The 15008-nt window shown below is 41.7% G+C and overlaps 1 protein-coding gene and 1 non-coding gene across 2 annotated transcripts; both read left to right on the top strand.

Annotated features, from left to right (window-relative positions):
- The first annotated feature begins 8827 nt into the window (after window positions 1–8827).
- Window positions 8828–10149, top strand: LOC134349069 (mid1-interacting protein 1-B-like). The gene has a single exon (XM_063052926.1). It carries the CDS (start codon window positions 8843–8845, stop codon window positions 9317–9319), a length of 477 nt encoding a protein of 158 aa, XP_062908996.1. The 5' UTR covers window positions 8828–8842; the 3' UTR covers window positions 9320–10149.
- A 3858-nt stretch (window positions 10150–14007) lies between these two features.
- Window positions 14008–14078, top strand: trnag-gcc (transfer RNA glycine (anticodon GCC)). The gene has a single exon. It is a non-coding gene; the product is annotated as a tRNA-Gly (tRNA).
- The last annotated feature ends 930 nt before the right edge of the window (window positions 14079–15008 follow it).

Here is a 15008-nt window from a genome sequence, read left to right on the forward strand (position 1 = left end):
GATAGAGTTTGTCAGATATGTTCAGGAAAGTTTCCTTCAACAGTACGTAGAAGTCCCAATGAGAGAGCAAGTGATACTGCATCTGCTATTAGAGAATGAGACGAGGCAGGTGAGGTTTGTGTCAGGAAACACTTTGCACCCAGCGACCACAATGCCATTAGTTTCAAAGTAAATATGCAAAAAGATAGGTCTGGTCTGCGGATTGAGGTTCTAAATTGGAGAAAGGCCAATTTTGATGGTTTGAGAAATGATCTGGCAAGTGTGGATTGGGACAGGCTGTTTTCTGGCAAAGGTGTGCTTGGAAAGTGGGAAGCCTCAAAAACTAAATTTTGGGAGTATGTGCCCGTCCTAATAAAAGGTAAAGATAACGTGTAGGGAACCTTGTTTTTCAAGAGGTATTGAGGCACTGATTAACAGAAAAGAAGAAATTCATAGCAGGTATACAGTATGTAGGTAGGAACAAATGTACTTATGGAGTATAAGAAATGCAAGAGAACACTTAAAAAATATATCAAGAGGGCTAAAAGAAGGCACTGGTTAAGAGTTAAAAGGAGGTGCATAGCAGATATAGGCAAGTAGAAACAAGTGAGGTGCTTATGGAATACAAGAAATGCAAAAGAACGCTTAAGAAAGAAATCAGGAAGCTAAAAGAAGCCATGAGGTTTCTGCTACGGACAGGGTGAAGGAGAGTCCTGAGGGAATCTACAGATATGTTAAGAGCAAAAGGCTTGCAAGGGACAAAATTGGTCCTCTGGAAGACCAGAATGGTGATGATCCATGTGTGGAGTCAAAACAGATAGGGGAGATCTTAAATGTACCCTTTGCATCTGTATTTACACAGGTGATGGATACAGAGTCTACAGAAGTGAGGCAAAGCAGCATCAACTTCTTGGACCCTGTACAAATTACAGAGGAGGAGGTGTTTGCAGTCCTGAGGTAAATCGGGGTAGATAAACCCTCAGAGCCTAACAAGGTATTCCCTCAGACCCTACGGGAGGCAAGTACAGAAATTGCCGGGGCCCTAGCAGAGATATTTAAAACATCCTTAGTGACAGGAGAGGTACCAGAGGACTGGAGGATAGCCAACATTGTTCCGCTGTTTAAACAAAGCTCTAAGCACAAACCAGGAAATTATAGGCTGGTGAGTCTGACATTAGTAGTGAGAAAGGTACTGGAAGGTATTCTAAGGGACTGAATATATTAGTATTTGGATAGACATCGACTGATTAAGGATAGTCAGCATGGCTTCATGCATGGTAGATCATGTCTAACCAATCTTATAGAGTTTTTCGAGGAGGTTACCAGGAAAGTGGATGAAGGCAAGGCAGTGGATGTCGTCTACATGGACTTCAGTAAGGCATTTGACAAGGTCCTGCATGGGAGGCTGGTCAAGAAGGTTCAGTCACTCAGCATCCAGGATGAGGTGGTAAATTGGATTAGACATTGGCTTTGGGGGAGAAGCCAGAGAGTGGTAGTAGGGGGTTGCCTCTCCGACTGGAGGCCTGTGACTTGTGATGTGCCACAGGGATTGGTGCTGGGTCATCTGTTGTTTGTCATCTATATCAATGATATGAATGATCATGTGGTTAACTGGATCAGCAGATCTGTGGATGACACCGAGATTGGGTGTGTAGTGGACAGCGAGGAAGGCTATCATGGCTTGCAGAGGGATCTGCATCAGCTGGAAAAATGGACTGAAAAATGGCAGATGGAATTTAGTGCAGACAAGTGTGAGGTTTTGCACTTTGGTAGGACCATCCAGGGCAAGTCTCACACGGAGAAAGTAGGGCACTGGGGAGAGTGGTAGAACAAAGAGATCTGAGAATACAGGTCCATAATTCATTGTAAGTGGTGTCAGAGATAGATGGGGTTGTACTGAAGGCTTTTGGCACATTGGCCTTCTTAAATCAATGTATTGAGTGTAGGATATGAGGTGTTATGTTGAAGTTGTATAAGACATTAGTGAAGTCTAATTTGGAGTATTGCGTGCAGTTTTGGTCACTTCCCTACATGAAAGATGTAAGGAAGGTTGAAAGAGTGCTGAGAAAATTTACAAGAATGTTGCCAGGTCTGGAGGATCTGAGTTATAAGGTAAGTTTGAATAGGTTAGGACTGTATTTTTTAAAACATAGAAGACTGAGAGGAGATTTGATAGAGGTATACAAAACTATGAAGGGTATAGATAGGGTAAATGCAAGCAGACTTTTTCTACTGAAGTTGGGTGGGACTGCAACCAGAGGTCCTAGGTTAAGGGTGAATAGTGATAAGTTTAAGGAGAACATGAGGGAAACTTCTTCACTCAGAGGGCCGTGTGAGTGTGGAATGAGCTGCCAGTACAAGTGCATGCAAGCTCGATTTCAACATTTAAGAGAAGTACATGGATAGTAGGGGTATGGGGGGGCTATGGTCCTGGTATATTCTGATGTGAGTCATCATCATCATCATCAGATGCTATGCCCAGTTTGAGCTTTGACTGTCATGGTCCACACACTCCTGTTTTAGGTCAAGTGGATCAATTCATTGGTATTCATTTCCAGGTCTCTAGCTGCTGTCTCCATCATCATTTGTCTTTGCCTTCCTCTTGCTTTCTTCCCTTCAGTCTTTCCCATAATTAGCGTGCATTCTACTCCTCTTTCCTAATAACATGTCCAATGAAGTTACACTGCCCTTTCATGAGCTCATACATTATTTCTCTTTTTGTGTTTGATCTGTTCACGACATCCTCATTAGATATTTGTTTCCTCCATGATATTCTTTGCATCCTCCTCAAAAACCACATCTCTGCTGTTTCAATTCATTTCCTCATGTTACTAGGTATTGTCCAACAATCTGAGTCATATAACATAACTGGATAAATGTAACATTTCAGTACTCTGAGGCGGGTTGTCATGCCTAGTTTAGTATTGGTCAGCATACTCTTCATTCTTTTGATGTGAGAAGGCAGTTTAAATGCTTTCAGCACAGACTTGTCTGTCCGAAGGGCCTGTTTCTGTGCTTTACTTCTCTATAAATCCATGACTCAATGATGAATTATTATTTAGTGTCAGTATTTAGATTAGATGAAACTAACATTGAAACAGGGTTTGGTACTCATCAAATTTTACCTTAGAAAAATAATGGCATCAAATAATGACAAATTCACAGGTCCAGATGATTTAGTCATAGTCATAGTCATACCTTATTGATCCCAGGGGAAATTGGTTTTTATTACAGTTGCACCATAAATAATTAAATAGTAATAAAACCATAAATAGTTAAATAGTAATATGTAAATTATGCCAGGAAATAAGTCCAGGACCAGCCTATCGGCTCAGGGTGTCTGACCCTCCAAGGGAGGAGCTGTAAAGTTTGATGGCCACAGGCAGGAATGACTTCCTATGACGCTCTGTGTTGCATCTCAGTGGAATGAGTCTCTGGCTGAATGTACTCCTGTGCCCAACCAGTACATTATGTAGTGGATGGGAGACTTTGTCCAAGATGGCATGCAACTTGGACAGCATCCTCTTTTCAGACACCACCATGAGAGAGTCCAGTTCCATCCCCACAACATCACTGGCCTTACGAATTAGTTTGTTGATTCTGTTGGTGTCCGTTACTCTCAGCCTGCTGCCCCAGCACACAACAGCAAACATGATCGCACTGGCCACCACAGACTCGTAGAACATCCTCAGCATCGTCCAACAGATGTTAAAGAACCTCAGTCTCCTCAGGAAATAGAGACGGCTCTGACCCTTCTTGTAGACAGCCTCAGTGTTCTTTGACCAGTCCAGTTTATTGTCAATTTGTATCCCCAGGTATTTGTAATCCTCCACCATGACCACACTGACCCCCTGGATGGAAACAGGGGTCATCGGTACCTTAGCTCTCCTCAGGTCTACCACCAGCTCCTTAGTCTTTTTCACATTAAGCTGCAGATAATTCTGCTCACACCATGTGACAAAGTTCCATTCCAGGATAATAGAAACCATTGATATAGTGATTTTCCATAATGCAAACCTGTCATAAGTGGAGACTTGTTCCTATAGGCAGTTTTGCATTCAACAGTGATGCCCCAGAGGAAGTGTGGTCTGCAGGCAAGGAAATTCTGATTGTATTGTAGGCAGTGTTAGAGTGATTTTGGGGTTTAGGACATATGTATTTAACAATGGACTTGGGCTCCCAGTCTTCACACCTGAATATGTATTGTGCATTTAATTTGGAGTGCAACTCTGAACAGTGGGTTCCTAAAAGTTGTGAATCCCAGTCCAGACAATGCTGATTAAAATTCATTTGGATGCTTGTGGTGTGGATGTGAAACCAGGAGGTGTGACAGTTGTATGTAGTTTCAAAGAAAGAATTGCCCATACATTGTAAATATGGAGTTGTTCTTTGTTGTTTGGCTCATAAAATATGGAGCCCCATGTTGGTCCAGTGAGACCTTTCGACCAAAAGCGTCTCCATATGATGCCTGCTGTACCTTGTTTTGTCAAATAAAGAAGCTGCTTTGTATCCACCAGTAATTTTCTCCAGCGATTTCATTCACATATCTACAGGCGGAAGAGAAGGGAATGTGTTTTAATTAATTAGAATAAGATACTACATTGTCTGATAATGTATCATTGTGCAAACTTCAATTGAAGACATTGCCTTGTCAGTTTCCAAAGCAAATGTCTTATGTGGCCTCCTTCTGTGGACCAGCAGCGTGCAATCATTGCCCTAGGTAAACTAGTTCAGTTCTCTGTATATACTACATATTGTGCTTAATTTTTTCCACATAAATTCCACAGTGAAAATTTTTATTCTACGTATCAGATTTTTGGGTGGTGTTCTATGAACTTCATGGGGTGGGTTTCTGTTACCTAAACAGCAGGAAAAGAGCCCTATATGCAGTTATAACCCTTCAGAACCTTTTATAATTCAATCCAGATTACAGGTAATCAAAGTCTTTTTCCCAGGATAGGGGAGTCTAAAATTAGAGGCCATGGGTTTAAGGTGAGAGGGGAAAGATGTAAAGGGGCTCTGAGGGGCAAGTTTTTCACATAGAGTGTGGAGAATACATGGAACAGCTGCCAGAGGTGCATACAACTGCAGATTTTAAAAGATATTTGGACACATACTGTACAACGAATAGGAAACATTTAGAGTGATTAGAGCCTAATGCAGGCAAATGGCATTACCATACATAGGAATCTTGGTTGGCATGGATAAATCAAGCAGAAGGGCCTGTCTCTATGCTGTATAATTCTAAGGATCTATGAATCTATAAGTGGCAATATTCTTTCAAAGTTCTTTTGCTTTATTTAGCTTGGAATGTCATTATGTTGTTTTAAGTGGCTGCCGAATCCCAGATAATATGACCATTTTACCTAACATGTTATCAGAAAATTATTTGGCTTTACCAGTAAGGAAGGGAGAACTTTAAGATGATCGAGGAGAGAGCTCGCATGGACTGTAAACAGTAGCTAATTCCTAATGGACAGACCGAGATTTTTTGATGAGGAACCTGAAGGAGTGGATAAGAGAATGTGTATGGGTATTATTTCTATGAACTTCAAGACTGCATTTAAATAAAAGTTAAATCTGATAGAAAAAGGAGGAAATGATTGACCTAGCAAGGAAAATGACTGAATTGCACAGTGAGGATTTGTTCTTCAAAAAATTTACAGATGTCTGCACTTCTTGGCCTGGTTGAGATAAGATAAATCTATAACTCTCAGCACTGCAATCATTAACCTATCTCAATTTGGATTTACTGTATCTCATGTCTTGCAACTTGCAATATTTACTTTACAAAACATTGCAAATGAACTTGAGTTACACCAATCGTTTCCAATGTTTCATTCATGCCAATCAGATAAATGAGGGATTTCAGGCTGATTTTTACAACTGCATGTGGCTAATTTTACACATAAAAAGCAAATTTTCTCCCTCTGTCCCTCTGAATATACCTCTTGCCCATTCTCTGGGTCACCCCCCCCTTGTCTTTCTTCCCGGACCTCCCGTCCCATGATCCTCTCGTATCCCCTTTTGCCTATCACCTGTCCAGCTCTCGGCTCTATCCCTCCCCCTCCTGTCTTCTCCTATCATTTTGGATCTCCCCCTCCCCCTCCAGCTTTCAAATCCCTTACTCACTCTTCCTTCAGTTAGTCCTGACGAAGGGTCTTGGCCTGAAACGTCGACTGCACCTCTTCCTAGAGATGCTGCCTGGCCTGCTGCGTTCACCAGCAACTTTGATGTATGTTGCTTGAACTTCCAGCATCTGCAGAATTCCTGTTGTTTGCGTGAATTTGTATTGCTGTTTAAGGTTAAGATTTAAGATCTTAATCTGAGATTAGTTTTTATTTGCAACATGTACATTGAAACATCAAAACTTACAATGAAATGCGTCATTTGCGTCAATCAACCAAGCGAATATTGAGCTGGGCGTAACCCACAAGGGTCATCAAGCTTCTGGTGCCAACATGGCATGCCCACTATTTACTAACCCTACCCACACATCTTCAGAATGTGGGAGGAAACTGGAGCACCCAGAGGAAACCCCTGTGGTCATGGGAGACACACAGTCTCCTTACAGACAGTGGTGAGAATCAGACCCTGACTGATCATCATTTGCTGTAAAATGTTTGCGCTAAACACTAAACTACCGCGCCATGCTTAAGTGCACCAAAACAAAAATGATGATCTTATAACCCAATCTGGATTTACTTGTCTTGCATATTGTTTATACAGAACAAATCATTGCACAGTGCATTGAGCTGGAGTAAGGTAAAACAATAACAATGCAGAACAAAAGCTACCAAAAGAATGAAGTGCTGGTAAATGATCAAGTGCAAGGTCATAGCAAGGTAGATTATGAGGCCAAGAGTCCATCTTAATATACAAGCAGTCCTTTCAAGTGTATGATAATAGCGGGATAGAAGCTGTCCTAGACTCTCGTGGTGCCTGCTTTCAGACATGTCTATCTTCTGCCTGATGAGAGAGGAATGAGCAGAGAAGAAGGAATGTCCAAGAGTGGGTGAGGTCTTTGATTACGCTGATCTTTTTTTCCAGTCCTGACATAGGGTCTCGGCCCAAAACATCAGCTAGATAGGGAAGATGTGGAGAGGATGTTTCCGGTGGTGGGGGTATCCAGAGGGCACAGCCTCAGAATTGAGGGGTGACCCTTTAGAACAGAGGTAAGGAGGATTTTTCTTTAGCCTGAGAGTAGTAAATCTGTGGAATGCTCTACCACAGATTGCAGTGGAGGCCAAGTCTGTGCATATATTTAAGGCAGAAGTTGAAGACATAGGAGCAGAATTAGGCCATTCAGCCCATCGAGTCTGCTCCACCATTCCATCATGGCCGATCCCGGATCCCACGCAACCCCATACACCTGCCTTCTTACCATATCCTCTGATGTCCTGACCGATCAGGAAACTTCAACTTCTGCCTTAATTTGTATTTGGCCTCCAATTCTACTCTCGCTCAACTTCACTGAAAAACACTGTTTGTCTTTACACTATCTGTTCCCCTCATAATTTTATATATGTCCAACAAATCATTCCTCATTCTCCTACACTCCAGGAAAAATAGTCCCCAAACCTATTCAATTTATCCCTATAAGTCAGCTCCTCAAGTCCCAGTAACATCCTTGTAATTTTTTTCTGTACTCTTTCAATCTTGTTGATGTCTTTCCTGTAGGTAGGTAGGTAGATGAGAAATGCACACAATACTCCAAATTAGGCTTCACCAATGTCTTATACAACTTCAACATAACATCCCAACTCCTGTACTCAGTACTCTGATTTATGAATATCAATGTGCCAAAGACTTTCTTTATGACTGTATCTACCCGTGACTCCACTTTGAAGGAATTATGGATCTGTATTCTCAGGTCCCTCTTTTCTACCATACTCCTCAGTGCCCCAATTTTCAATGTGTAAGTACTAGCCTTGTTTGTCCTCCAAATTGCAACACTTCACACTTCTCTGCAATAAATTTCATCTGCTGTTTTTCAGCCCATTTTTTCAACTGGTCCATGATCCGACTGCAAGCTTTGATATACTTCCTCGCTGCCCTCTACGTCCCCCAATCTTGGTGTTAGTTATTTTTATTTACAGATACTGTGTAGAATAGGCCCTTCTGGGCCTTCAAGCTGTGCTGCCCAGCAACCCCTGACAACCACTGATTTGGCACTAATGTAATCATGGGACGATTTACAATGACCAATTAACCTCCTAACTGGTACACCTTTGGACTGTGGGAGGAAATTGAAGCTCCCAGAGAAAACCCATGCATTCCACAAGGACGACGTACAACTCCTTACAGAGGACACCGGGATTGAAATCTGAACTCCGATATCCCAAGCTGAAATAGCATCATGCATCACTGAGCTACCCCAATACTAGAGAGCCTGAAAACCAATTGGGGCTTGTGCTACCCACGACTGAGAATGAACCACATGCAAGATAAATGCTGGGACCTTTTTTGATAGAACAATGAGAGATGAGAACTTAAAGCTCTCCTAATCTTTCTACATTTCATTTCTGTAATTCATCAAACTTGTTCAAGGTTTCCCTGACCTACAAGATGTGGTGAAATATTCATCTTTGTGTTGATTCAAACATTTGTTGAGATTTAGTCGCAAAGTAACAATCACACCACTTTAATGATATTGTGCAATCTGATTCTGAAGGTCAATATGCCAGAGTTAGAGTGTATAATTTATCAATCAGTAGCTATATTAATGGATGATTGCATGCATAAACCAATCCAAATCAAACAGTGATCCACAAAATATCAATGCTCACATGATCTTCCAAATGACCAGTAAAATGGATTGAACTCAAATAACATTGCAGTGTATCCAGGGGGTATATAAGCAATGAGTTACTTGACAGATCTGCAGTTTTACATTCAGCTGCCTTGGCAGAGAACAGCATTAACCATGCAGTTCTTAGTTGCTCAACAGCAAAAGAATTTCCTAGTTACTGCTTTGAGCAATTATTCTTCTGCAGTGAACAATATGGAACAAACAATCATGCTTCCTAGCCTCCTACAAGACATCCCTATGGATGACCACGATGAATCTAAAGATGCTGCAGACACTTCACACAACATGTACGAATGCTATCTCCTGCTGAAGTCCATCAAGAACACTGTGGAGAGTCGCATGCTACCCTCTGAAGATCTGAAACGGAAAATCAACAGTGCATATGACTTGGAAAGTGACGATGAGGCAAATTTAGAGAAACTTCTCTATGTTCACGTGAAAGGACTCTGTACAGTGTTGAATACATTGACCAACAAAGCCAACACATTGACAAGTAGATACAAGGACAAGATTGGACTTTCCCTATAGCCTTGTTACCTGGCAAGATGCTCATTCAGCTGACAATGAATGGCCTGAACTAATGAGCTCTGGAGAAAGAAGGTAACCTGTACTGCTTGGCTGAAAACATGTTTCAAAGTAAAGACCAGAATAAAAATTCTGCAGAACACACCTGGCTGATGATCAAGAACTGTATTCAGTGAAGCACCTCTTCTTGCAGAAGTGTCAGAATGTGCCGTGCTGCATAGATTGTGAATTCTTAACTCTGTCAATGAAATACTTCTGCAAGAAACATTTTAGAACTGCATCAAGATCAGTTTGAACGTTCTGTTACATGGAAGAAAAGGTTTCCCTTTCTGCACTTGATCATAAATGTGAACTACTTCCATCATTTCTCATTTATGACATAAATAAAGGAATACAAATTATTTTAAATTGGTGCTTACTGTTTTTCTTCTTTTCCTTGGAGCAAGAAAGGTTGTGAGATTTAATAGAAGTATACAATTACGGATTTAAACAGGTAATAAGAGAGAAGTGTTTCTATGAGCAAATGATTGAGGGAAGGGGACACAAATGAAAAGTGATGGGCAAAAAATTCTAGGGGGAAAGTTGTGAGAAACAACATTCATTTAAGTGGAGTGCAATAATCTGGAGCTCTGCCTGTAATAGAAACAGAGTCAGTCTGCAGACATGGAAGGTGCAGTATAATTGTACAGTTCACTTGCTGATGAGTAGCCCTTCCCAGAAACATAAACTTCCCTAGGACAGAATTTTTTTTTGAAATTGATCTGGATAGGCATTTGAAGGAAAAGAATTTGAAGGGCAATTGGGAGTGAAAGAGGGACTGGAACTAATGGTACTGCTAAGAGCACATTTGGATTTTGAAGGGCCAATGCCTCCTTCTGTGCCATTGCAATTCTGTGCATCTTTATATCCTCGTATCCAATATTTGGGGCTGTGATGCTTTTGTCTTTTTGTCTATTTTAGCAGAGAGAAAGGAGTGTAAAGAAAACTAATTTTGGACTTCTAAAAACAATGGGTCCTCTTATGGAAATAATCATGGTTAAGTGGGCAACTCCCCAATTTCTAAGTCACAATTTGTGGGTTCAAACAACTCTCCAGGTACTTGAGTATAAAATTCTGGGCTGTCACACTGTTATAAGTGCTGTATTTCTAAATAAAAATCAAAAATCAATGCCACCAATGGCTCTGCCATTTATTCTGTAGGTTCTACCAGAATCTGATTTCATTACCTCACTCTTTTCTAGATGACTACCACCAGTCCACCCAATTTTCCAGCTGTATATTGTATTGCCTTAGCCTTCAGGGTTTCTCTGCTGCTAACTTTCTCTATAAAGTATCGAGGAAAGAAAATACTTCCAACTCAATGACTTTTATGACCATGAATGAAAGCTAGTTAAATACTGATTATTTCCTGTGCATCTCTGTGAAAATCCAAGTGTTAGAATTTCACTAACAGAATAACAGGCTGTAAAAGAATATTCAATCTGACCAAGGTTACTCTAATACAGATAGACTCTTGCCAGACACAAGTGTTTGTAAAATTTGTTTATTGTGAATTTTTTTTCTTGTCTTGGCCTAATACATTGAAGGAAAGCTTTGGTGGGATCCTGTTATTTTGTTTGAAAATTGTGGAATAAATTCATTTTAAAGAAGCAAACCAGTGTAAAACTCCTGTTAATTGAGATGGCTTCAACTGACTGAACTAACAACTAAGCAACCTACCTATGAACACATAGATCTGCCAGTTTAAGTATCAAGTATAATTGATAAGGTTATGAGCTTGATAAAACAGCAAGGAGAATGGATTTTAAAATCAACCTACCAGGGGTGATTGATAAGTTCGTGGCCTAGGGTAGAGGGAGTCAATTTTAGAAAACCTAGCACATTTATTTTTCAACATAGTCCTCTCCTACATTTACACACTTAGTCCAGTGGTCATGGAGCATACAGCTCCCTTCTTTGTAGAAGTTGGCATCTTGGACCTCCAAGAAGTGGTCCATAGCAAGGGTGATTGATAAGTTCGTGGCCTAAGGTAGAAGGAGGCAAGTTATTAACTTCAAACTTTCTGCATAATCATGCAAAGAGTTGAACTGCACGTGCATATAACAAGAGCTGTATAACTCATCTCCTTCTACCTTAGGCCACGAAATTATCAATCACCCCTGCTGTGGATCACTTTCTCGAGGTCCAAGACACCGACTTCTACAAAGAAGGGATCCGTATGCTCCATGACCGCTGGACTAAGTGTGTAAATGTAGGAGGGGACTATGTTGAAAGTAAATGTGCTAGGTTTTCTAAAATTGACTCATTCTACCTTAGGCCATGAACTTATCAATCACCACTCGTAGTTTTAAAAAAATTCCAGCATGCAGGTAATTATTTTTAATTAATATAAACATTGCAATGTGGGAGCACATTAGAAAAGTAAGAATGAAAGCTACCTGCTGCCAGAAGTACACAAGCAGCTTGCACGTACACCCAATTAAGCCTGCACTTAGTTGATTCAATTCTATGATTAGGTCTGAATACCTGAATACCCCCCACCACCACCACAGCAAAATGAATACAACATTGTCCTCATGCTGAAAGCGATACTTCTATATATTCTGACATTCACACAATGAGGAAATCTGCCTGTGGATGCTGATAAACATAGAACATAGAATAGTACAGCACAGTACAGGTCCTTCAGCCCACAATGTTGTGCCGACCCTTAAACCCTGCCTCCCATATAACCCACCCCCCACCTTAAATTCCTCCATATGCCTGTCTAGTAGTCTCTTAAATTTCAATAGTGTATCTGCCTCCACCACTGACTCAGGCAGTGCATTCCACGCACCAACCACTCTCTGAGTAAAAAAACCTTCCTCTAATATCCCCCTTGAACTTCCCACCCCTTACCTTAAAACCATGTCCTCTTGTATTGAGCAGAGGTGCCCTGGGGAAGAGGCGCTGGCTGTCCACTCTGTCTATTACTCTTAATATCTTGTATACCTCTATCATGTCTCCTCTCATCCTCCTTCTCTCCAAAGAGTAAAGCCCTTGCTCCCTTAATCTCTGATCATAATGCATACTCACTAAAGCAGGCAGCATCCTGGTAAATCTCCTCTGTACCCTTTCCAATGCTTCCACATCCTTCCTATAGTGAGGTGACCAGAACTGGACAGAGTACCCCAAGTGTGGCCTAACCAGAGTTTTATAGAGCTGCATCATTACCTCGCCACTCTTAAACTCTATCCCTCGACTTATGAAAGGTAACACCCCATAAAGCTTTCTTAACTACCCTATCCACCTGTGAGGCAACTTTCAGGGATCTGTGGACATGTACCCCCAGATCCCTCTGCTCCTCCACATTACCAAGTATCCTGCCATTTACTTTGTACTCTGCCTCGGAGTTTGTCCTTCCAAAGTGTACCACCTCACACTTCTCCGGGTTGAACTCCATCTGCCACTTCTGCATCCTATCAATGTCTCTCTGCAATCTTCGACAATCCTCTACGCTATCCACAACACCACCAACCTTTGTGGCATCTGCAAACTTAACATAATCTCTGATAGCCTGTAAGACCAAAGTCAGTGATTCCAAAGGCAGAAAGCCCAAAAAGTCCAACACTGAAGGTGGTGACTCTGGAGGTGGAGGCCTGGAAGTTGAGTGTGCGAGTCTGTCCAGGGACTGGAAATTGATTTCTGTGATTCTGAGAGTCTTGCGTCAAGGACTGTAGGGCTGAAGGCAGCCTGTCCTGTGGTCAGAGGCCAGTCCTTGTGTGTGGGAGAATGGGAAATGGGTTTGCTTTGCTGTTGTTGGCCTCATAATTTGCCCTTCCCCAGTTAAAAATTTTCCTATCCTCTCTGATTCTATCCTTTTCCATGATAATGCTAAAGGCCAGGGAGCGGTGGTCACTGTCCCCCAGATGCTTACCCACTGAGAGATCTGTGACCTGACCCGGTTCATTACCTAGTACTAGATCTAGTATGGCATTCCCCCTAGTCGGCCTGTCCACATACTGTGAAAGGAATCTGTCCTGGACACACTTTACAAACTCTGCCCTGTCTAAACCATTGGAACTAATCAGGTGCCAATCAATATTAGGGAAGTTAAAGTCACCCATGATAACAACCCTGTTATTTTTGCACCTTTCCAAAATCTGCCTCCCAATCTGCTCCTCCGTATCTCTGCTGCTACCAGGGGGCCTATAGAATACCCGCAGTAGAGTAACTGCTCCCTTCCTCTTCCTGACTTCTACCCATACTGACTCAAAAGAGGACCCCGCTACATTACCCACCCTTTCTGTGACAGTAATAGTACCCCTGACCAGTAATGCCACCCCTCCTCCCCTTCCCCCCATCCCTTTTAAAGCACTGAAATCCAGGAATATTGAGAATCCATTCCCGCCCTGATTCCAGCCAAGACTCTGTAAGTGCCACTACATCATAATTCCATGTATGTATCCAAGCTCTCAGTTCATCACCTTTGTTCCTGATGCTTCTTGCATTGAAGTACACGCACTTTAGCCCTTCTACCTTACTACCTTCACACTTCTCTTTCCTCAAAGCCTCTTTATATGTTAAATCCGGCTTTACTCCATGCAGTATACTTACTTGCAGTTCTCGCATGACCATACAATACATCCTAATATAAAACTCGTAGATACGATAAAGCAATTCCACTGCTCAGCCACAGGTGGCTCCCAGCTGCATTGGTGGTTCAGTGGTAGAATTCTCGCCTGCCACGCGGGAGACCCGGGTTCGATTCCCGGCCAATGCATCACAAACTTTTGGGGTTTAGCATCAATTCCTGTGTTTGTACTTGGGCTTTCTCTGGATACTCTGGTTACTTCCTACATTACAAAAATGTATAGATTAGCAGGTTAATTGATTGTATGGGTGTAATTGCATGATGCGGACTTGCGTCTACCAATAATTAGTGGTTAGCACAACGCTTTACAGACGACACGGGTTCAATCTCGCCTCCGCTTGCAAGGAGTTTGTACATTTTCCCCGTTGACTCCTTCGGTCCAAAGACGTACCAGCTGGTAGGTTAATTGGTCATTATGAATTGTCCCGTGATCAGGCTCGGATAAAATCGGGGGATTGCCGGGTGGCGTGGCTCTAAGGGCCGGAACGAATTATTTTACATTATAAAATAAATAGATTACAAAGTTTTGTTTTGAAAGATATCAGTACATGCAATGAACACAAAATATTTAGAGCAATTACGATCATAAGATTTCTATACGTTCCCAACTGTACAATAAAGCGCATTTGTTGGACCTTGCATCAACCAGCTGCAAAAGTTAGGACGTGTTCGATTTTCCTTTCTCCAGCATCATTTCACTCAGATTGAAAACTAAACTCAGAGGAATAAACGTATAATTATTGACCCTAATGCATTGGTAATGTACAATAAATTAAATCACTTGATCGGCGAAGCATCAGGAAATGTGCAATGCATTGTCATATGCGACACACACAAAATACTGAAGGAACTCAGCAGGTCAGGTAGAATCCTAGGAAATGACCAAACAGCCGACGTTTAGGGCCAAGACTGAAAATGAATGGGGAAATCGCCAGAATAAAAAAAATGATGGTGGGAGGGGAAGCTTAGCTAAAAGATGATAGGTGAAGCCAGGTGGGTAGGAAAGGTACAAGGTTGCAGTGAAAGGAACCTGATAGGAGAGAAGAACAGACCATAGAA

The sequence above is a fragment of the Mobula hypostoma genome, chromosome 7 (genome assembly GCF_963921235.1).
Source record: "Mobula hypostoma chromosome 7, sMobHyp1.1, whole genome shotgun sequence".
NCBI classification, from domain to species: domain Eukaryota; kingdom Metazoa; phylum Chordata; class Chondrichthyes; order Myliobatiformes; family Myliobatidae; genus Mobula; species Mobula hypostoma.